The 24,369-nt window shown below is 38.1% G+C and overlaps 2 protein-coding genes across 4 annotated transcripts in view; one reads left to right on the forward strand and one right to left on the reverse strand.

The window, feature by feature from the left end:
- LAMB1 (laminin subunit beta 1) overlaps positions 1 to 12,105 on the forward strand; it is a 74,669-nt gene extending 62,564 nt beyond the window's left edge. The window contains exons 26-34 of the mRNA XM_068550366.1: positions 105 to 289; positions 1,388 to 1,629; positions 4,274 to 4,477; positions 5,093 to 5,237; positions 7,048 to 7,255; positions 7,443 to 7,584; positions 9,842 to 10,018; positions 11,449 to 11,608; positions 11,786 to 12,105. Coding sequence (XP_068406467.1) covers positions 105 to 289; positions 1,388 to 1,629; positions 4,274 to 4,477; positions 5,093 to 5,237; positions 7,048 to 7,255; positions 7,443 to 7,584; positions 9,842 to 10,018; positions 11,449 to 11,608; positions 11,786 to 11,922 — 1,600 coding nt within the window. The 3' untranslated portion in view covers positions 11,923 to 12,105. The remainder of the gene's footprint in view (positions 1 to 104; positions 290 to 1,387; positions 1,630 to 4,273; positions 4,478 to 5,092; positions 5,238 to 7,047; positions 7,256 to 7,442; positions 7,585 to 9,841; positions 10,019 to 11,448; positions 11,609 to 11,785) is intronic.
- DLD (dihydrolipoamide dehydrogenase) overlaps positions 1 to 24,369 on the reverse strand; it is a 51,433-nt gene that overhangs the window by 903 nt on the left and 26,161 nt on the right. The window contains exons 9-15 of one of the 3 annotated variants that reach the window (XM_068550369.1): positions 23,275 to 23,465; positions 22,441 to 22,611; positions 21,933 to 22,122; positions 21,372 to 21,509; positions 20,388 to 20,477; positions 20,187 to 20,299; positions 17,386 to 19,910 (exon numbers count right to left, since the gene is read on the reverse strand). In XM_068550369.1, coding sequence (XP_068406470.1) covers positions 20,234 to 20,299; positions 20,388 to 20,477; positions 21,372 to 21,509; positions 21,933 to 22,122; positions 22,441 to 22,611; positions 23,275 to 23,465 — 846 coding nt within the window. In that variant the 3' untranslated portion in view covers positions 17,386 to 19,910; positions 20,187 to 20,233. Of the gene's footprint in view, positions 1 to 17,385; positions 20,300 to 20,387; positions 20,478 to 21,371; positions 21,510 to 21,932; positions 22,123 to 22,440; positions 22,612 to 23,274; positions 23,466 to 24,369 lie in introns of those variants that run through there. The other 2 variants (XM_068550368.1, XM_068550367.1) reach the window with 2 other exon arrangements.

Genomic DNA, 24,369 nt, shown 5'->3' on the forward strand with positions numbered 1-24,369 from the left:
ATTACAGAGTAATGGATAAAGTATTAGTAGAAAATGTAAAATTGAGACTTCAAGTTTTCCCTTTGGTTTATTTTCCTTAAGTAAATTTGCCCTCCTCTTTACAGGAAACTAACCAAAGATGTTACAGAAAAGATGGCTCAGGTGGAAGTAAATTTATCTGACACAGCTACGCAAAACAACAGCACGGCCAGAGAACTAGATGCTCTACAGACAGAAGCGGAAAGCCTGGATAACACAGTGAAAGAGCTTGCTGAACAACTGGAATTTATCAAAAATTCAGATATTCGGGGTGAGCATTTTTTTGCGCAAATACTTAATCCTGGGCAATGGATTTCACCACCTGTCTAACCTTTTATTTTTTTAATTTTTATATTTTTTTTAAAACATCTTTACTGAAGTATAATTGCTTTACAGTGGTGTGTTAGTTTCTGCTTTATAACAAAGTGAATCAGTTATACGTATACATATGTTCCCATATCTCTTCCCTCTTGCATCTCCCTCCTAACCTTTTAATAGAGCACTTTCAGAAGAAAATTAAGTGCTTTGTAGTCATTTTAAAGCTTTTTCTCATTGAGACTCTGGCACAAATGAGGATTAAAGTCCCCATTTTACAAACATGGGACGCGGGGCACAGAAGGGGTTGCATGGAGCGAGCAGTGGTGGTTGCATTAGAATGGCATGCGTTTTCTGATTTTTAAATATTTTTTTCCAGTTAGTGGTTTACCTCCTTGGCTTCTCTTAGAAACGGGCTCTTGTAAAAAGTTAAGAAATTAAGTTGATACTTCTGCACATCGTTTTTTATTCAAGAATGTTACTTGGTCAGGAAATCACATTTACAAGTCGTTTATTGGTATCGTAGGCCGTATTATAGGACCTTCCCTCCCCAAAGCAAAAGAAAGTTAAAAATGTGTCAGATCACCCTATCCATCCTGCTTTATGCATGATTGCTTATTTTTTTGGCTAGATCCTTAAAGCCAAAACACGTCAGGCTGTTTTATGTATATAATATTAGCCATTTGAGTGGATCTAAATAGTTAAATGACTGACAAAAGGGAAAAATCATCTGGACATGTAATCTACAGGCTGCCTGACACCAGCTATTTAGAAAGAACTGGACGCTTGCCTGTGTGCAGGAACAACATCTGCATGATTGACTTAATTTTCTAATCCAGATGTTTGGCGTCCTCCAGAGCCAGAGTTAGGTGCTAACGGGACAAAGTGTATTCATTGATCATGAGAGGAAAGTTGTGTTTCTTCATAAAGATTTTATTCCTTGAATTTTAAAACAAAACCATATGGTCAGTTTAGACGTGAAATACAGCCGTTGCTTGATGGGGAGATCGAGTACAAGGGGATTAACTACGGGCAATTTCATTTCATGCCCTAGGCGCCTTGGACAGCATCACCAAGTATTTCCAGATGTCTCTCGAGGCAGAGGAGCGCGTGAACGCCTCCACCACAGATTCCAGGGGCGCTGTGGAGCAGTCGGCCCGCACTCGGGACAGAGTGGAAGGCTTGATGTTGGAGCGAGAGTCCCAGTTCAGGGAAAAACAGGAGGAGCAGGCCCGCCTTCTGGATGAACTGGCAGGCAAACTACAAAGTCTCGACCTTTCAGCTGCTGCCGAAATGGTAAGGTTTGAGGGTTTGGCCTCAAGACTGCCATGCTACAGGAGAAAAAACACCCTGCTTTGTCTTTAACATTGTCCACTTTGCAAGTGAGTCAGCAGGAGGGAAACTCCCGGGCTCAGTCTCTGGCCCACAGTCTGGGGTATCCGTGACCAAGCCAGATTAAACACAACAGTGTGTGGGTTTCCAACCTTCCTCTCTCCTAGAGGTTTCTCTGTGGTACAACCAAGAATCAGGACTACTATCCCAAGGCTGCTGAATTGAGTCACTGCCTTCTTATCTAAACTGGATCCTTTTTATACCGTGGACATTTTTTACTTTGTTTTGATTTGAAGTGCAAACTCCATCTCAGTGGAGCAATTGAGAATCATTCTGGGAGAGACTTCTTAAAAAAATTAAAGGGCGCTAAAGAATGTTTTTTCATGGGTGGGTGGGTGTTAGTTAAAATGCTCCTTTGTCCCTGTAACTTTACCTAGTGAAGACCAGCCTAGGAAGTGGATTCATTTCCCAGAAGCTTTTAAAAAGTAACTCTGAAGCCAAATGAAATTGAGTAGTGAGTTCAATGAAAATCAGGCAGAAAGCCAAAAAAAGCCAAACTAAGCCTGTTTCTTCCTCTTGCTCCCTTGTTTTTCATGGAAGAATACCTATCTGAGAGACTTTGGAGGATGTTTTTATATACTGTACCTTTATTTTATAAGGCTTCTGCTCTCTTAGCTTAGAACAGAGGGTCAGTACAAGGGGGAAGGTGGGTTCCTAGGAAGCTGTGAGTTCAGGCTTCACTACAATTTTGTCTTAGTAACAGTCCCCCGCCCTCTCGGCCTTCCTCCCGCCCGCCTTCTCCAAAATAGACAAAAACACACTGTGCTTTATAATTAATGCCTACAAGGTTATATTTTCATTATCTTAGGAAACTTGATGGCATCTAATGGAAATAAGGAGTTATGAGATCTCCTGTCACCATTTCTTTAATAGAGAAAGAGGCCTAGATCAATGTGTAATCGCACCTGAGACAAAGCCATGACACGCGAGTGTGAAATGCCAAATCTGTCTTCCTTCCTTTCGGTATATTGGCTCCTTCCTTATAAATTCTAATTAAAAACTAGTCATCACAAACAAAATCTCTCCAAACTAAAATGAAAAGCAGATAAGCATGGTAAAGGATGTTTGCTCTGCAGCAGAGGGTGTCTTGGGAGCGGGTGGCTGCAGCGGGTGCCTCTGGCCACAGGAGCGGGAGCCCTGCCCTGCGCCTGCTTTCCGTCAGGGGCGTGGCCTAGGAACTGCCTACGCTCCTTCCATCTCCCACTCTGTGTGTGTGTTAATGATCCCGTGAGAGTTCCCTTTATAGAGTCTATACCACCACTTATTGTGTAGAAAGATTTTTGCTCCTTTTGTGTTTTTCAAGTACCTTTGGTTCTTTGTCTTTGTGTATATTTAGTTAGACCCATGCTGGGTTTTTTTTAAGCCTGCCAGGCTGCTGAAATAAAACAGATCTTCTAGTGTGCTGTCAGATAGTTTTTAGAAAGGCATCCCTAAGGTCTTAACGCATCTCTTCTTGATTAAGGCTCATGTTCTTGTACAGCATGCGGAATAAACGTTATTTTCTGAAGCTTTTTATGTGCTGTAAACCAGACACATTATTTTGAGATATAATGGGATTACAATTATTACAAAACTATTAGGTTAAACAGTTGACTGTATTTATTCAAAAACTACTCTTCTACTTATTAAAAGGAGTACTTGTTTGGGAATATCCCGTTAACTGTTTTTCACTGTAGTATAGCTTTTGCCTCTTTTCAACGTGACCATTTTCCACAAAAGGATAGCTCTACATGTAATTTTTCTTCCTGCTCAGCCTTTTCCATCACATAGCAATCTTGTAATTTATCAATTTGCTGGGTATATTCTACAACCAAGCCCTGGTCTTTGGAAGTTTCTGGTAGATAAGAAAGGAGGAGTCTGGCAGGGCCGTTGGGAGGTTATTTGGAAAAGTTATACCCGTACCTTTGTCTTCTCTCTTCCTCTCCCATGTGGAATGTTCCCCCACTTCCCCTGCTCAAATCCCACCAGCCAACACTCCTTCCCAAACTACAGTACTACTCAGCGGTCTCTGCTTTGCCTGCTTTCCTTCGTACTTGCAGCATCTGACCTATTCTTGGCTGTTTTACCTAGAATGATCCTGTCTTCCTTACTAGATGGGAAATTACTAAAAGGCCCGATAATGGGCCTTTTATATCACCCTTTTCACCAAAACAGTTAACATGGTGCTAGGTCTAAAGAAGGTTCTCAATACTTTTTTTTTGGTAAACCCTACCAGTTAGGAGAAAGGGGATGGGACACATTCTTTGACTTTCATATTGGCTGACTTCAGCTTGATGGAGCAGGTAACATTTGCACCCTGCACAGAACCCATATGGCATTCCAGTTCATTAGGGTAGGTAGAAGGTATTGATGCGGGGCTGTAAATCATTGTTTCCTTGGAAATAAGCAGGTTAGCTTACCCCTGAGCTCTGCTCTATCCTGAACACTGTTTTCAAGCACCCTCACTGAGGACCACCTACACGCTCTCTGGGGCCACCCAGGCCCAGCACAGCTGTTGGCTGCAGCGGCCTCACTCTGCACCCCGTGCTTGTTCCTTGGCTCGCTGCAGACGTGTGGAACACCTCCAGGAGCCTCCTGTTCCGAGACCGAATGTGGCGGCCCAAACTGCAGAACCGACGAAGGACAGAAGCAGTGTGGGGGGCCTGGCTGTGGCGGGCTGGTTGCTGCCGCACGCGGCGCCTGGCAGAAAGCCATGGACTTCGACCGAGATGTCCTGAGTGCCCTGGCTGAGGCGGAACGGCTCTCCAAGATGGTAATTCAACGGAGGGGCTGTTTTGTTTGCTTTCCGTTATGGACTGGAGGATCTGAATGGGACAAATCAATTCCAAGTGCTGACTAAAACGAAAAGGCCTAAGTTTTTGTGAGGTCAGGGAAAGAGAGGAGGAGGTTTTACTCACAGATGGTTTAAGAATCTGCTTGTTTCTCACAATAATTTGAAATAACCATGTTACTAACTATGGGTCTAGGGTTATGAATACCTCCAGCTGTTATTTCAATTGAGCCTTTATTCTTCTGAAGTGACATGAAGTATTAACTTCATGTTAACTGAAGTATGTAGGTTGGTACCTGAGAAAGAGACTAAAGAACATCTTATACACCACCAAATGTTTTGGAGGAATTAAAAACAACTAGAAAAAAATGTTATATGCTAGCCCTAGCTAGGTAAGACTGTTGTATAGGAATGGGTATAGTGAATACTTTGTCTATACAAGAATATTATATGGTTGAATGGGAGATGTTTGTTTCTAAAAGCCGTGACTCCAAATACTTAAGTTTTTTGACGTCATTTTCTGGACCATTTATAATATTCTCGTCTGTTTTAGAAAGAGTGACACTGTTCCATGGGTATTTTATTCCGCATACATAGGTCTCTGAAGCAAAACTGAGGGCAGATGAGGCAAAGCAGAATGCTCAAGACGTCCTGTTGAAAACCAACGCTACCAAAGAAAAAGTGGACAGGAGCAATGAGGATCTGAGAAGTCTCATCAAGCAAATCAGGAACTTTCTGACCCGTAAGGAGCTTTTTCATTTTACTTTTAGACATTTCTTCCTGTCTTGCAATATACAACAATTTTTTAAGAGTGTTTGAGAGGCCATAATTCAAATCTGCACTGTAGATAAAATCAAATTCTTGCAGGGAATAAATACTTCCAAATTTTTAAATGTATCTGTATGTAAATAACCTCTAACTTATGCTGATATAGACACACCTGATGTGATACCCAAGTAACAAATCAAGAAGTCAAACATACACTATGAGACCTGAATTTGGAATTCGTGTTACAGATTACATATAATGTGTGATTAGAACCTTAATTCGAAGTAGAGCTTTTTTGGCATTGTCCCCAAAGCTTCGTAATCCTATTATTTATAGTATATTATACTTATAGTTAGTTACATAGCTCTATACCTTAAGTGTTCTGTACAGAAATAGAAAATCTGTGGGATTTGTGGTCCAGCTCATAAATGTTGCAGGTCACAGTTTGTTACCAGTCAGGATAGTTTTGGCTGCAAGTTAAAGAAAACTCTCAACTGAAATGGACTTAATCAAAAAACGGATGTATATTATAACACATAGTAAGTTCAGTAGTAGAATAGCTCCATCGTTCTAGGACCCAGGCACTTCTCATCTTTCTGTACTGTCATTTTAAGCATATCAGCTTTGCTCTCAGGCTAGCTCCTCCCGGTTACAAGGTGGCTGCCAAAGTTCCAAACTTCACATAAAGACACAATAGCAGCTAACGGAAGAAGAGACCACCTATTCCTTTGTTGTATCATTTTTAAAGGGAGGAAATCTTTCCCAGAAGCCTTTGGGAAGTCATTTCCATAAAGCTCATTGGCCAGAAATGAGTCCCATCCCCATGTATCGAGGTCCCTGACAAATGGAAAGGGATTACTGTAATTGGCAGGCTAATCAGTATTTAACTCTGAGTTGATAAGCTCACCTTACCTTAGACATTGGTACCTGAGTGAAATCAGTATGCTGTTAGCAAGGAAAAAGGGAGAATGGCTAATAAGTAAGGCGCCAACAGTATTTGCTAAGGATATCTTATGGAATATTCTGTGGAAACCATCATTCAATCATATATTATCCTGTGCTTAAACCCTTAGGGCTCCATTTTTATGTTCTTTCACAGTTTAAAAGAAAAAAAAAAAGCCTAAATATCAATGACATATTTATAGTTTAAACTCTGGTATTTTTTTGACCTCTTTTCACATTTGACATTTGAAACTCCATGGCTTCTTTGATAAGGCAACTATCCTGATTCTCTTGTTTCTGACTGGATTTTCTCCCTTTCTGTAGTTTCCTGAATCCAGATAATTCATTAGGAATTTCAACACTTATATCTGCATTTACAGTAGTTTCCTAATCTTTCAACCTCAACTGAAAGTTTTCATTGCCTTTTAGAATCAAGACCCAGCTTTTTTAACCTGGCCTGTATCGTTTTCTACAATCTGAACCATTCGCTTCACTCAACTTCCACATAACTTGCTCTGCCCATCCTGCCTCTCCAGCCAGAGATGTTCTTTCTTCTGTCAAATCCTGTTATCCTTCAAAACCTGATCCGTTCCTCACCCTCCACAGTTTTACCCGACGACCCCAGCCTACAACCAACTCCAGTAGTACGCACTGTCTGCAGGACTGTTCCTGTGTGTAGGTCTCATCTCCCCAACTTAGATTAAAAACTCTTAAATAGGAAGTACCTTTGTCTTGGTGTAACCCCACCATGCTGATCACATAGTAGATGACCAATAAGTGGTTGAATGAGTGAACCATCTATGATTTTCACCTCTTCACGGGAACATCTTTGCTTTTAACAGAGGATAGTGCTGACCTGGACAGCATTGAAGCAGTTGCTAACGAAGTACTGAAAATGGAAATGCCCAGCACCCCACAGCAGTTACAGAACTTGACAGAAGATATTCGTGAACGAGTTGAAAGCCTTTCTCAAGTAGAGGTTATTCTACAGCAGAGTGCTGCGGACATTGCCAGAGCTGAGATGCTGTTAGAAGAAGCTCAAAGAGCCAGGTATCTGAAGACAGTATTATGGCATTTAGGGGGGACTTTGTGTATCTAGCATTGAGTAAAGTATTTCTCCATGTGAGTCTCTCGGGGTCATTTCAGGAAGGCTTTTCTTTAAAAGAAATGCTCTCTTCTGAGAGGAAGTACTTTTTTCATGTTCACATATAATATACTGTCTCATTCTTTTACTCAGCAAAAGTGCAACAGATGTTAAAGTCGCTGCAGACATGGTAAAGGAAGCTCTGGAAGAAGCAGAAAAGGCCCAGATTGCAGCAGAGAAGGCAATTAAACAAGCAGATGAAGACATCCAAGGAACCCAGAACCTGCTAACTTCGGTAAGAGACTGCAATCATTATTACCTATGGGAGAAAACACACGCGCATATACTCTTATCAGAAAAGAAGCGCATTTGACAGTTATCTATGAAAAATCTTACAATTGAACATTAAAGGAGTCCTTTCAGTAAATCTAAACTACTCCCATAGCACAAGGTGCTAAAAGTGTCATTTTCAAGGAAGAAAAAGGACTCTAAAGACAAACATTAAACCCCCTTTCATTTTCATCCCCACAGAAAGCCTAAGAAAGATAAAAAGAGTTTCCTGTTCCTTCAAGGAATCACACAGATTCTATTTAGTATGAAGCACACTCTTACTTAATATCCAGTTTTAGAACATCTCTGGCTGGAGACAGAGGACGAACAGAGCAAGGTTTTGCAGCCCAAAAGCAACTACATGTAAGACCGGTGCCTCAAGATTTATGAGGTGGTCATTAACAAAAACTTTGTGATCATTCACATAAACGTCTGCTTCTAACACCCAGTTTTAGAGGAACGTAATAGAGCTCTTACAGCTAAACGATCTGTTTTGTTCAGAATGCATGGGAAAGCTATAAGCAAAATACCCTAGAGCCTACCAAATATTAAAGATACTAAGAACTCTTCACATGGATTTAGTGCATTATTCTAAAAACTTCTCTCTTAAAAGTAATGCACACTAATTCTGTTTTTCACTTTTCAGAAATCAGCTCTAGAGGCAAATTATTCCTTCCAATCTTAGGAAAGTTCATTTGTTATGAAACTGGGTAAAGAAAACTGATGACTCATTTAACCCCTCCTTCTGTTCTCAGCATACACTTTGAAGTTAGATGCTCTTATTACTTGCTGCTATCCCCCTTCTCAAGCCAATGACCCCTAATGTTTAAAACCTTGGGAAATGCCTTTTCAGCCTGCTTTCCCTACCAGTAGTTGATAAAAGCCCATCTTCCCCTATTCCACCACTCTCAGTAGAATGAAGCCGGACAGTTCCCAAGCCACTTTCTTACATTATGAGCAATTTAAGGCCCTTTCTTCAGGCTACTTGTTCAAGTTTAGAAAAATTATGTTTTCCCACCAGACTACGTTCTAACCCTTTCACTTACTGTTTTTTCTGTCTCTAGGTTTTTCAAATTTGTCAGTGTGTTGTTAACATGTTAATGAACTTTAAGTGACTTTAAAAAAATGACTGTTTTGAAAAGCAAAATGGAAACTATTAATCAAATTGTAGGTGCGATATCTGGCTTGTTGTTGAAAGTTAATAATGGTGGGCAGAAATGTTTCAGGTTAATGGTAAGAAAAAACAGAGCCTTTACCTAAACCACACTAATGAAAGCTTGTCACAAACTATTTGCCTACTTAAAACTATAAGGGTTATCTTGTAAGAATAGTCCCTAAGAATTGTTTTCTAAGTTATCTAATGGGTGAACTCAGATCAAGAATCATTTGGTTTGAAATAGTTACAAATTCTAGCATATGCATATACTGACCCGTTAGTTACACTGTTATTCAGAGTAATTCTGTGGAATAGACCCATCCTTGAAGGTCATTTTTCAGAAAAATTAGGTGCTCAGTGAAACTGGTTCTTCTGTTGTGGGTCAGGCTTACTTTGGCTAGCTTTAAAAACAACGGTTACTGATCAAAGTACTGATACTTTGAAATGAGAGCAAACGTGGACCCTCACTAGTTGCCCAGGTAAGATACTTTTTCCCTAAATAATTTTGAGCACTTAACAGCTTCCAGTTGTAACATTCCCAGACCTATGCCATCTCACAATCCTATAGTAACTTTTCAGTTTTAACATTCCTGATTTCCATGTCGTTTCTGAAGTACTGTAACCTCTGCTACTAGAGTTTAACATTTACAGTTGATAGAAAAAAACTAAAATTGACTGGAAGTTATAATTTTTCCACCCATAATACTTCAGAAAGTTGTGTGGCTATCCCTCTACTCACATCTGCTGCTTTGTGAACACTGTTTAGCCAAACTCTGCAGGTGTTCTTAAAGTGCTTTCTCAATACATCAAGCTGTCTGGAGGTGGTTCAGTAAGGAAAAATTTTACAAAAATTTCAGCCTAGACCAGCAGAAGTACTGAAAGAATGAAGTTAATATATGAGATGTAGCAGAGACTATTTTAAACTTGGGCACTTTATATAAGCTTTCTTGAAATTTCTTTTGTTCTAGAGCAATGTCATAGCTTTTTAAATCTTCCTCTACACTGTAGTCATAGCACTTGCTACCACTTCTTGAATTAATGACTTGCTGAATGATGACGCTTTTAGATCGAGTCTGAAACAGCAGCTTCCGAGGAAACCTTGTTCAATGCCTCCCAGCGCCTCAGCGAGCTAGAGAGAAATGTGGAAGAACTTAAGCGGAAAGCTGCCCAGAACTCTGGGGAGGCAGAATATATTGAAAAAGTAGTATATACTGTGAAACAAAGTGCAGAAGATGTAAAGAAGGTAAGTAAATCTTTGTAACTTCACAGCTATGTGGATAAAGGAGCAACTAGTCTCCTCCATGCCTTCCTTGGAATTAATAAGGGACATGGACCTCAACATGGTTATTCATCAGAAACATCCCAAGTGACCTGTTTTGAAATAGCAGTCTTCAGAGACACAGATGGAAAATAACGGGAGTGGATATAAAAGTATCCATACACGTGATGTAGGCCCTCAAATCCAAACTTGGATAAGGGTTTAGAAAAATGAAATTAACTTAGGGCTGAAGGCTTAAAACAAGCATTATTGAGCTTGTATTTCAATTAGGAAGACCTTTATGGCAAACAGTAAATTACCTGGCCATTTGAGAAATCTTTCAAAGCAGGCTAGAAAATGCTTAAAGAATTCGTAACAGACAACAGCTAGTAGGGAACCCTTATCTCACCTCTTCTGTGCTCATCTGGAATTAACCACCTCTTGCTTCTCACTGGAGGGTACTATATTTTGTAGAGAAAAGTCTCAAGCCCAAATTTCTCACTACAAGCCAAGTAATCCTTGAGACACATTTAATTTCTAAATTTCTGTGAGCAAATATTTAAAGAAACCTTTTTAAACTTTTCAGAGGAGTGTTGAAACTTTTAAATGAATAGTAGGGTGCTATAACCTGACATGAAGTCAAGATTTTTCCTAGAAGCGACTGTAGCTTTTTAGGCATTACATACAGGTGACTTCCCTACACCTATGGTTTGGGGAACAGAACAATAAGTAAAGTTTACTGCCACATCTGTCTTTTTTCATTGTGGTCTAGTTTCCTACAGGTATGAGAGCATAAATCTCCCAAGTAGTCTTCTTACAGAATATTTTGCATCAATATTAAATTTCATTAGAAAAAAGAAAACCCCTTGACATGAAATTCCTATATCAACAGAATTACAACCATCTTTCCAACCCCACATTAACCCCACTTGTGCTACAATCTTGCCCTTCCTTCCTTTTGTTAAATCTGCCTTTTCCCTCTGATTTCCTGACAGCAAGTCTCTATCAACCCTAAATTAGTCACAATCAAGATGGTCTTACCATTTTTTTCAAAATTGGCTTTTTTTGATCTCTAAATATTTGGATCTTGGCAAACCTACCTCTGAGAAACCCTAATTCTCAAACTCTCCCTCCATGTATTCTCCTACATCTCCATAGAAAAGTACTAATCCCCAAAGACCTACCCACAACTCCAACATGTCTTTAAGGTCTTTCATTTTAAAAAATCATGTCAATGTTGTATCTGAGTCCACTGTTCAAGTTGGGTAGCCTGAAGCCTGAGTACCCTTGGTAGTGGCCTTTAATTCAGAACGCTTGCCATGCAAGTTAATGTCATCCAAACTTGCCATGGTTTACCAGTCTTAAATGTAACTACTGACACTATTACCTCTTTGTGCCAAAATGTGGAACTGCAGACTCTGGACGGTGAACTTGATGAAAAGTACAAGAAAGTAGAAAATATAATTGCCCAAAAAACTGAAGAGTCAGCTGATGCCAGAAGGAAAGCTGAACTGCTACAGAACGAAGCAAAAACACTTCTGGCTCAAGCAAACAGCAAGCTGCAACTCCTGAAAGGTAGATTTTTTTTTTTCTTTCACTTAAGACTCATAATTTTTTAGTTTATTTAAATGGTAAACATCTATTCACTCTGTCTCAAGCACTTAAATAGAGCCTTATAGGCAAAGAGGATCAGTATTTGATTTTGAGATCATCATAGTAGTGTAACTGCTCAGACCTTTTTATCTCCCACAGATTTAGAAAGAAAATATGAGGACAATCAAAAATATCTAGAAGATAAAGCTCAAGAATTAGTAAGACTGGAAGGAGAAGTCCGTTCACTCCTAAAGGATATAAGCCAGAAAGTTGCTGTTTATAGCACCTGCTTGTAACAGAGGAGGAGGAAAAGATGCTAACATGTGACCAAAGCAAAATCACTACATTTTAAAAACTGACTTAATGATCTTCAAAATAAAACTCATAACCTATTTAATGTTTTTAATCGCCACATTTTGTATGGAGTTAAATAAAGTACAGTGCTTTTATATAAATATATATTCAGAATAATTCTTAAACTCATTGTTACTTTTCCTGATTTAGCATTCATGAATCCCTTTAACAAAGAATGTTATTTTCACTGTAAAGATGGATTTAAAAGCAAACTGATTGCCTTCACAGAGATGCTAATTTCTCTTATGTCTATAAACAAGTATTAGTCATCTGGGTCAATATCCTCTACAAATCCACCCCGAAAATCACCTCCCAGTTGGATTCCCAGGTGGAGATTAAAGAGGAAGGAAGTAGCCTGAGCTACCTTCACCATTTCCCTGGCTGCTCAGTTGCTCCAATCTCCAAAACTCCTGTAAGTATTCCTTGCTCTAGGCAAGAGAACAACAAAAGCAACTTTTAGGGCAGTGTGACTTGCCACCTAACAATAGAACAATTAGACTTAATTGTTGATATCTTCAGGACATTACATCCACCAAAAAAGCAAAATACACATTCAAGTGCACATGGAACATTCTCTATGATTGACCATGTACTAGGGCACAAAACAAGCCTCAACAAATTTAAGAGTACAGAAATTATTTCAAGCATGTTTTCTGACCACAATGGCATGAAACTAGAAATCAACCACAGAAAAAAAAGTTACAGGGAGACTAAGCACCTCGCTACTGACAAACCAATGGGTCAACAATGAAATCAAAGAAGAAATAAAAAAATACCTCATGGCAAATGACAATGAGAAAAACCACCATACAAAATCTATGGGATGCACCAAAGGCAGTTCTTACAGGGAAGTTCATAGCAACCCAGGCCTTTCTATCTAAGAAACAACAAAATCTCAAACAACCTAACCCACCACCTAAAACAATTAGAAAAAGAAGAAGAATCAAAACCTAAAGTCAGCAGAAGGAAGGAGATAATAAAGATCAGGGAGGAAATAAATAGAGATTAAAAGAAAAAAAATAAATAAAACCAAGAGCAGGTTCTTGGAAAGGGTAAACAAAATTGACAAACCTCTGGCCAGGCTCACCAAGAAGAAAACAGAAGACACAAGAAATAATAAGAAATGAAAGAGGAGAAATCACAACTGATACCACAGAAATACAAAAAACCATAATACTATGGAACAATTATATGCCAACAAATTTGACAACCTAGAGAAATGGACAACTTTCTAGAAACACAGCCCACCAAAACTGAATCAAGAAGGAATAGAGGACAAAACCATACTTCAAAAAGATATATGCACCCCAATGTTCACTGCAGCAGTATTTACAATGGCCAGGGCATGGAAGCAACCTAAATGTCCACTGACAGAGGAATGGATAAAGAAGATGTGGTGCATATATACAATGGAATATTACTCAGCCATAAGAAAGAATGAAATAATGATATTTGCAGCAACATCGATGGACCTAGAGATTGTCATACTGAGGGAAGTAAGTTAGAGAAAAATATATCACTTATATGGGGAATCTAAAAATAATGGTACAAATGAACTTACCTACATAAAAAAACAAACTTATGGTTACTAGAGGGGGATGGGAGGGAGGATAAATTGGGAGGTTGGGATTGACATATACACATTACTATATATAAAATAGATAACTAATAAGGACCTACTGTAATAGCACAGGAAACTCTACCTAATACTCTGTAATGACCTATATGGGAAAAGAATCTAAAATAGAGTGGATATATGTATATGTATAACTGATTCACTTTGCTGTACAGCAGAAACTAACACAACACTGTAAATGAACTATACTCCAGTAAAAAAGAAATAGATAACTTGAACAGACCAATCACTAGAAACGAAGTAGAATCTGTAATTTAAGAAAAACCTCCCTACAAACAAAAGTCCAGGAGCAGATGGCTTCACTGGGAAATTCTACCAAACATACAAAGAAGAACCTACACTGATCCTTCTCAAACACTTCCAAAAAGACTGAAGAGGAAGGAACACTCTTAAAGACTTTCTATGAAGCCACCATCACCCTGATACCAAAACCAAAGAAACTACCAAAAAATAAAATTACAGGCCAGTATCTTTGATTATGACATAAAAATCCTCAACAGAATATTAGCAAACCAAATCCAACAACACATAAAAAGGTCACACACCACAACTAAGTTGGATTCATCACAGGGTCACAAGGATGGTTCAACATATGCAAATTAATGTGATACACCACATCAACAAAAGAAGAGTCAAAAACCACATGATCATTCAATAGGTTCAGAAAAAGCACTTGATAAAATTCAACATCCATTCATGATTAAAAAACCCTTACAAAACTGGGCATAGAGGGAACATATCTCAACATAATAAAAGCTATTTATGACAAACCCACAGCCAATATAATACTCAACCGTGAAAAGCTGAAAGGTTTCCGACTGAAATCTGGAACAAGACAAGGATGCCCACTCTCACCAATTTTCTTCAACATAGTATTGAAATCCTAGCCACATCAATCAGACAAGCAATAAAAGGTATCCAAATTGGTATGGAAGAGGCAAAATTGTTTTATATGCAGATGACATGATACTATATTTACTGGGTTGGCCAAAACGTTTGTTCAGGTTTTCTGTAAGATCTTACAGAAAAGCCCAAACGAACTTTCTGGCCAACCCAATAGAAAACCCTAAAGACCCCACACAAAAACTACTAGAACTGATAAACGAATTCAGTAAAGTAGGCGGATACAAGATTAACATATAGAAACCAGTTGTATTTCTTTACACTAACAATGAAATATCAGAAAAGGAATGTAAACAAACTATCGCTTTTAAAATCACATCCAAAAAAAAAAAAAAAAAAAACCACCTAGGAATAAACTTCACCAAGGAAGTGAAAGACATATGCTGAGAACTACAAAACATTAATAAAGGAAATTAAAGATGATTCAAAGAAATGGAAAGATATCCCATGCTCTTGGACTGTAAGAATCAATATTGTTAAAATGGCAATACTACCCAGAGCAATCTACAGATTTAATGTGATCCTAGAACAAATAATCCTAAAATTTATGTGGAACCATAAAAGACCCAGAATTGCCAAAGCAATCCTGAAGAAAAAAGCTGGAGGCAAAACCCTCCCAGACTTCAGACAATACTACAAAGCTACAGTAATCAAAACAGTGTTATGTTGGCACAAAAACAGATGGATCAATGGAACAGAATAAAGAGCCCAGAAAAAAACCCACACAACCTATGGTCAATTAATCTTTGACAAAGGAGACAAAAATATAAAATGGGAAAAAGACAAGTCTCTTCAGCAAGTGGTGCTGGGAAAGTTGGACAGCTGCATATAAATCAATGAAGTTAGAACACGCCCTCACACTATGCACAAAAACTCAAAATAGCTTAAGGACTTAAACATAAGTTGTGACACCATAAAACTCCTAGAAGAGATCAGAGGCAAAACATTCTCTGACATAAATTGTACCAATGTTTTCTTAGGTCAGTCTCCCAAGCCAATAGAAATAAAAACAAAACTAAACAAATGGACCTAAATCAAACTTACCAGCTTTTGCACAGCAAAGGAAACCATAAACAAAACGAAAAGATAAGCTACAGAACAGGAGAAAACACTTGCAAACCATGTGACTGACAAGGGCTTTATTTCCAAAATATACAAACAGCTCATACAACTCAACGACAAAAAACAACCCAATCGAAAAATGGGAAGACCTAAATAGACATTTCTCCAAAGAAGACATAGAGATAGCCAATAGGCATATGAAAAGATGCTCAACATCACTAATTATTAGAGAAATGCAAGTCAAAAGCACAATGAGGTACCACCTCACACCAGTCAGAATGGCCATCATTAAAAAGTCTATAAATGGGCTTCCCTGGGGGTGCAGTGGTTGAGAATCTGCCTGCTAATGCAGGGGAAACGGGTTCGAGCCCTGGTCTGGGAAGATCCCACATGCTGCAGAGCAACTGGGCCCGTGTGCCACAACTACTAAGCCTGCACTTCTGGAGCCTGTGCTCCGCAACAAGAGAGGCCACGAGTGAGAGGCCCGCGCACCGCGATGAAGAGTGGCCCCCGGACTTTCCTGGTGGCACAATGGTTAAGAATCTGCCTGCCAATGCAGGGGACACGGGTTTGAGCTCTGGTCCAGGAAGATCCCACAAGCTGTGGAGCAACTAAGCCCGTGCACCACAACTACTGAGCCTGCGCTCTCGAGCCCAAGAGCCACAACTACTCAGCCCACATGCCACAACTACTGAAGCCCATGCTCCTAGAGTCCGCACTCCACAACGAGGGAAGCCACCACAATGAGAAGCACGTGCACCACGACGAAGAGTAGCCCCTGCTCGCCACAACTAGAGAATGCCAGCACGTAGCAATGAAGACCCAATGCAGCCAAAACTAAATAAATTTATTTAAAAAATAAATCAATAAATTTATTTAAACAAAAAAGAGTCTATAAATAACAAATGCTGGATAGACTGTGGAGAAAGGGGAACCCTCTTACACTGTTGGTGGGAGTGTAAATTGGTGCAGCCACTATGGAAAACAGTATGGAGGTTCCTCAAAAAACTAAAAATAGAGTTGCTATATGATCCAGCAATCCCACTCCTGGGTATATACCCAGACAAAACTATAATTTGAAAAGATACATGCACCCCAATGTTCACAGCAGCACTATTCATAATAGCCAAGACATGGAAGCAACCTAAACATCCACTGACAGATGAATGGATAAAGAAGATGTGGTACATATGTACAGTGGAATACTACTCAGCCATAAATAATAATGAAATAATGCCATTTGCAGCAACATGGATGGACCTAGAGATTATCATACTAACTGAAATAAATCAGAAAGAGAAAGTACCATATGATATCACTTATATGTGGAATCTAAAATATGACACAAATGAACCTATCACCGAAACAAAAACAGACTCACAGATAAAGAGAACAGACTTATAGTTGCCTTTACAACTACAAGGGGGAGGAGGCGTATGGGAGGGAAGGAATGGGAGTTTGGGATTAGCAGAGGCAAACTATTATATACAGGATGGATTAACAAGGTCATACTGTATAGCACAGGGAACTATATATTCAATATTGTGACAAACCACAATGGAAAAGAATATGAAAAAGAATAAATATATGTAGAACTCAGTCACTTCGCTGTACAGAAGAAATTAACAACACTGTATATCAACTATATTCCAATAAAATTTAAAAAAAAAATACGAGTATTGCCACCTAAAACAGGGCTAGGGCTGCTGAGGGGAACGTTTAAATTAAGTTGAGCCAAAGTTTGGGGATATTACTGCTTGTGCACAGTGAGCAGTGCTACTCAAAGTACAGAAGGATGCTATAATTTCTCAGGTTTTACATTGAATTTTATTTGATTTCACAATCAGATAACAGTTATTCCACAGGATAAAGAAAATAGCTGGAATACAATTGCCAAGCCTTTGTCGACTTTATAGCTGAGTTAGCTGGAAACAGGCCAGGCCTTAAGTGGTTTTTTCACACATTCTTCTTAGAGAAAAGGCTACTCTGCACCACGTAACAACAACCCACACATCCAACACACACAGCTGCATTTGAAGCTGGGCCTGAACAGAAGTTACGTTAATGGCTGTAATCTCAATAATAAGGCAACTTCCCTCTGGTTCCACACAGTTGTCACTTTTATTTAGATAGGAATTCTAATAACTAGCAAAGTGGTTGTACCTCCTCATCTACCAGGGCAACTAAGTCTTTTTTTTCCCCCTTGATTATAAGTATTTTACTTAAAATTAAGCAGAGGTAGAAACCTTCACTACCCCTCATTGCTTTTTAGCAACTAAAAGTCGCACTTTGAAATTACTCATTTTAATCAGCTCAATGAATTGGACAACTAACAGCCCCACCCTTCACAAACCAAGAGAATACTTAGAACTTAATAAATAACAATAAGCGAACATTAAAAATTTCTCTTATACCTAGGACTTCATTCCCAACCAGGTATATTTCCATTCTCACAGTGAATGGGAATCCTTAAAGTTGCACGTAACTATTATTTCGTGTCTCTCTATAGCTAGGACTTTGTATTAAATTAAATTTCACTATTCCCTCATCAGAATCTTTCTACCTAGAGTAGAGGACATGTTTGAGGGTTATATAAATTAGCACTTCACATAATATTGGGATTTCAGATTTTAAAAAGATGCAGAGTTCATTACCAATAATGGCCAATAGCACATATCAGACCACCACTCCTACAGATAACAACTGAAAACTCTGAATAAAATATATTTTTAAAAAGTAAAGGTACTGGACAACAACCAGAAGTAGACAGAAGAGGGGGAGCGCGCTGCACTCAAATAACAGCCTCGCGTGAGATTTCTATTTTTAATAGCTTTTCACTGAGGGGAGGTCCCAAGTGGCAACTTGGAGAGAAGCCAAGTTTTACTGGTTAAGGAATCGGAGGACAGAGTTTGGGGTAACCAACAGCAACTGAAATATGAGGGGAGGAACCCCAGAAAAGAGGTATAAATTCTGCATATCCCTTGTCCAATCTCTGGGTGACCTGTGAACTTTACGTGCATGGCACAAACTTCAGGTAGCCCAGGTAAAGCTAAAACAACTGCGTAGAGATTTCAGCTGTCCACCCGCCCTCCCCCTACACACACACACACACACACACACGCACAAAGACAACAAGAGTTTGGAGTTTAACCAAGTTAACTGCCCACTAAAAAATTCAATATTTTTCAGAGGTATGTAACAGAATCCAGTCTTTACAATGTATCCATTTATAATGACCATAATACAAATCAAGAGCACTGGACATGTGAAGTAAAAGGAAAATGTGACCTACATATAAATCAATAAAAACCTGAAGCCTACTAAACATTTTCCTTTTATCTATGGATCAACTGATGATTTCTTATTCCATACAGCTTTCTGCTCATAAATTACATTCTCCAAACTTTCCTTAAGATGATATATAACCTTTATATTGCAATCAAGTGAATATCTGGTTTGCATATTTCAGTTCCTTAAGATAATTTACTTTCTTTAGAAATTTATGCTACTATCAAATATGATGAATGAATCTGAAATGATTCTTAAATTTAGTTATAATAAAGTCTACTTAGTATTCAACACTTTGTTATTTAAGTGTTTTAAGAAAGAGCCATTTTAAATATTTATCAATAAATATAATTTTATAGCACTCTTCAAAGAAACAGTCGATTTTACCCAGCCGGGATACACTGGCAATCCACTTAAGAAAAGACAACAGATTAAAGATTCCCTTATGTTGTTTCTCCAAAAATAAATGTTAAACATTTAGTAGGTATCACTGAAACAGATGAAAGGATAATGACCTTTTAAATACCTTAATATTGTCCTACAGTGTGGGAAAAAAAGATCTATCCAGGCCTATAAAAGCAGTAATAAAGAGTAATAAACAAGAATGTATGGTAGAGGTAGTCATAAAAAATCTAGGACCATCTTGACATCCACTCAGAATAACCAGTAAATGAATATTTAAGACATGTTTATTTCCATATCTTCATTTCCCACTGTAATACATTGCTTCTCCACTTAATATATGAATTTCGTATATATACTGCCTTACTTTGGTCAACTATATAACTATACTTCACACTGCAGACCTCACTAGAACCTTAAAAATCTAAACACAAATTCTACCTCTAACTGCCAAGACTTTGGGGATTAAAATAACTGATAGACCATCATTTTTTATTTACATCAGTTCAGTTTATACATGTTTAACTTATTCTAATGACCGTTTCCAATGTGAAAACCAAGTTTAAAATAACTTGATCACCTTGTTTCAAACACAGCTGTTCACATACCATAGTCCAGCTCCATCCATGTAAGTAAATCCTGTATCAGAGATAAAAGCTACTTAGCATAAATTCAGTGAAGTTGAGCCTTTCATAAACAGCATGAAAATATGGGTTGAAGAAAATTTTCCAGGATGCTACTATAAGTAGCTTTTTTTCTGCAGTATTAATGCAGTGAAATAAAATATTACATTTATTTAAAATATAGATGAGATTATTCCATTCTGTCCAAACCTATTAAATACCTTCCAAAAGTTTCGTAATTCAGTCCTAGAAATTCTTGGAGCCGTGAGCATTTCCTGTTCAGAAATGTTACCTCTATAGAAGCTCCCAGGAAATTTCCGAAAAATATAATCTTCTAATTTAAAAGTTGATCGATTTGCCAAATGATGCAGCCAGGTTTGCTTCTCTAAAAGCTTCTGATAAGGTCTGCAAAGGGAAGAAATTTAGAATTAAAAACCAAGTATTTGTGAATCAGAAGAAACTTGAGATAGCCGTTAATTGCGTATGTTGTTACCGGATGTGCATGACAGACTCTAGCTATATCTTCACAGGATGCTCCATATTCCAGTGCAAGAGCAGCTTCGTTTATCATTTCACCAGCGCCCTTTCAAATAATAAACCAAGAGGTAATTGTGTTTCTATGGCAAAAACAACTACCTTCTAATACAAGAGATTAGAACAGTTAATTGCCTCCAGTCAGAAAAACCTTAACAGAAAAAAGCAGTTCAGAAGTTAAGAGCCTGGGCTCTGAAGCGAGATGGCCTGGATTCAACTCCTACCACGTACTGCCCTAACCACTCACTGACTCTGTGCTTCGGCCCATTTATTCACCTCAAAAATGGGAACACCACCACCTACCTCACAGGGTCATGGAAACTAAAGTTAATGCATGCATCTAGGAAAAACTGCTACAGAGTAAGCACTCAAATGTTCTAGTATCATTACTGATGCACCAGATACCTAGGGGAGGGCATACCTCATGTGCAGTGGCAGGAAAGGCTTCTCTTAGAAGGTAACATCTGAGCTAAGACCTGAATAATAAGCCAGTCATGCAAAGATGTGAAGGCAGAGGATTCTAGAACAAAGGCTTTAAAATGGAACAAGCTCAGCCTATTAAGAAATTGAGAGAAGGCCCATGAGACAGGGAATTAGTGAGCAAAGGGGATGAGTGGAAAGAGATGAGGTCAGAAAAGTAACCAGGGCCAAATTCAGTGGGGCCTTTTATGTAAGTCTGTAGCACAAAGGACCACTAGAGTTTTAAGCAGGCAAATGGCCTGGTGTATGTTTTAAAGGGATAATCTTAGTTGCAGCATGGAATGCAGATGATACGATGGGCAAGAATGTCAGTGCTAGAAACGATACATGAAGAAGCCATATTCAAACTTTTGCTAGTAAATAATTAACCGCAGAATGTAAACACCAGGTAGTTTTAAATTAATCTACTAAATAACAATGCTTTCCAGAAATCCTAGTGGGATTTCTGGTTTAAAGTACTCACTGGTCCTAGAATATGTGCTCCCAATACTCTGTCTGTTGATTTCTGCCCAAGTATCTTCACCATGCCATCTGTGTCAGCATTTGTCTTAGCTCTGCTGTTAGCAGCAAATGGGAATTTCCCAACTTTGTACTCAATACCCTGTGAGAAGCAGAAAATGAGAACGTACATAAACTATCAAAAAATTCATTCCCATTTGGTGAAAGCGTCTACCATTTGTTCAGAAAATAAATCCCAAGAAGGCAATTCTTCACCAAGCATATAGAAGGAAAGACCAAAAGGCTTGTTACTGAAATGTATTTTGGGTACAAACACAAGCAAATGCAAATGTCAGCCCACCTGGATATATTTCAAAGCCAAATATAAGAGCTCTGGAATTACTAGTTTTTGAATACAGGCAACCAAATGATCTCCTTTAAGATACAAAGTAAAAAATTGTACAAACTTACCTGTAATGTTCTACATAGTTATTAAAATGCATTAATGCAATAATGAAAGGATTCTCAACCACTGGTGTTAACTCAAATCACACATTAGAGGAAAACTACTCTCATTCAGAATTACCTCTTCTTTCAACTGCTCTTCTGATCTGCCAACCCAAGCAACTTCAGGGTGTGTGTAAATCACTGACGGTACACAATTGTAGTCAATGTGCACAGCGCCACCAGCCATCCCTTCAACACAGATAATGCCTTCATCCTCTGCTTTGTGAGCCAGCATTGGACCAGCAACCACATCGCCGATTGCATAGATACTGCCATGGAGATCAAAAGAAACAGTCAACTTCTGAAATCACAGACACTCATCTACAGTTATACCAGGGTAACAAAATACACGTTTCTAGTTATAAAGTCACCAAAAAATAAATCAAATACAGCTCTTCAAATATCGGTGAGTTCAGGTTCTAATCTTTGGGTGGTGAAAAAATTCAATTAATTACTTTTGCTTTTACATGTTATAAGTTTACTGTTCTTCCCCAAAGCCAATGTACTTTTTAAGCATGACAAAAGCCTTATTTTCAAAATAGTGTTTGCTTAAAATTATTGAAAATGCAGGTAAGTATCCAACTTACTTTGGAATTTTAGTTTGGAATCTGGTATTTACTGGAATTCTACCTCTAGGATCCAGCTCAATTCCAAGCTCCTCTAGTCCCAAATTCTTAGTAAAGGGTCGTCGGCCAATGCAAACCAGGAGTACATCACAAGTGATAACTTCAACTTTACCACCAGAAGCAGCTTCAATACTAGATAATGAACAGTGTATAACTGTTAAACACACATCTATATGAACAGCTGACAGACTTGGAAATTTAAGACTAGACATTTCTCAAGTATCGATGACACTTCTAACAGTGTAAGTTTATTTTATTATAAACATAAACGTAAGGGTCAGGCAAAGAAAAATGTACATATTCTCTAGAGGTCTATCATTAGAACCTCACAACAACAGGCTGTATAACACAGTTTAAGAACATTAAGTCTTAGAGACCGACAGATCCAAGTTCAAGTAGTGCTTCTGCCCCCACCAGCCATGTGACCTTAGGCAAGTTATTTCAGTGTTAAACAAACAGAATGCCAAGCACAGTAAGCAACTGAATCAATAATATTACTGATTTCCCCATGTATCTGTCTAAAAATACTGAATTAATTTTACTGAATGTTGAGAGTTTAAATTTTTCTGAGTGTATACTATGAAAAAGTACATTACAAATGAGAACACTGGCTTAATTTTTCTATCATCAATGCAATCGTGAATTTCAATGGACTGACTTGATAAGCAATACTGAGTTATACTACACAGTAAAATGGTATTAAGTTATAAAAGAATCTGATTCTAAAAACTGAATGTTTTTCTTAAAGAAACGCACAGAAGGGTATCATAACAAAAACAAACGTAGCATACTTACGAAACATCAATTTTTCCATCTGACTTCTTAGTAGCACCAGTAACTTTAGTATTCAATTTAAATTTAAATCCTTGTTTTTGAAGGATGCGTTGAAAGTTTTTAGATATCTCCATATCAATTCCAATTCCACCAACATGACCCAAAAACTCAACTGCTGTCACGTCTGCACCAAGTCTTTGCCAAACTGAGCCCTGCAAATAATAAAAAAACAATAATCATAAAAATAAAGGCTTCTATAGCAAATGTTTAAAAAAATCATCTTAAACAGTTTATTGTAAGGTATTTTCTTGTGTTAATATGCTCCTATTAGAAACTCTGAGGTTTAAAATTAATACTGTGACAAACATATATAACTTAATATTCACTAACTCAACATGTACTGAGCACGTACTATATGCTAGGCACCATTTTAGGTGACAGACTTACGTCAGTAAACAAAACACTGCCCTCAGGGACCTTAAATTCTGACAGGGAAGACAAGTAAGTAAAATTCATGCAGAGGATAGTAAAAGAGCTATGAGAAAAATAAAACAGGAAGTAGAACCAGGACTACTGAAAGGAGAGGGACTGTAATTTTAAACAGTGTGGCCAGGGGAAGGCCTCACTGCGAGTGCCATTTGCACAAAGACTTGGAGAAGGAATGAAATACACTGGTAATGGGTCCAGAAAGAGGAACAACAGTGGGAAGGAAGGTCTTGAGGGGGAAGAAGTAACCTCTTATTGCTAATTACTGATGCTTGCAAAATATTAAGCTGATTTCATATTTTATTTTCTCAACAGAGAAATGTTTACATTTTCATTCAAATTATTTAAAGTAAATGCTTTAAAGTAAATTTAAAGTAAATGCTGGCTTTTTATTTTAACAACATTTTATCAGTTATAACTTGTGAATACTTATATGTGAAACTGGCAATATGAAGATAATTTTACAGCATTAAATAAACTATGAAAAGCTATGAATATATCCTTTGCAAGAATCTGTATTAAATTCATCTCATAATTTAAAATTCACCTTAAGAGTTTACCTTACCAACTAAATTAAGTTCATGTATTCATTTTAAAAATTTCATGAATTTTTGGGGTCAGAGCTGAGTT

Source organism: Eschrichtius robustus, chromosome 8, assembly GCF_028021215.1.
Source record: "Eschrichtius robustus isolate mEscRob2 chromosome 8, mEscRob2.pri, whole genome shotgun sequence".
In the NCBI taxonomy this organism is placed as follows: Eukaryota; Metazoa; Chordata; class Mammalia; order Artiodactyla; family Eschrichtiidae; genus Eschrichtius; species Eschrichtius robustus.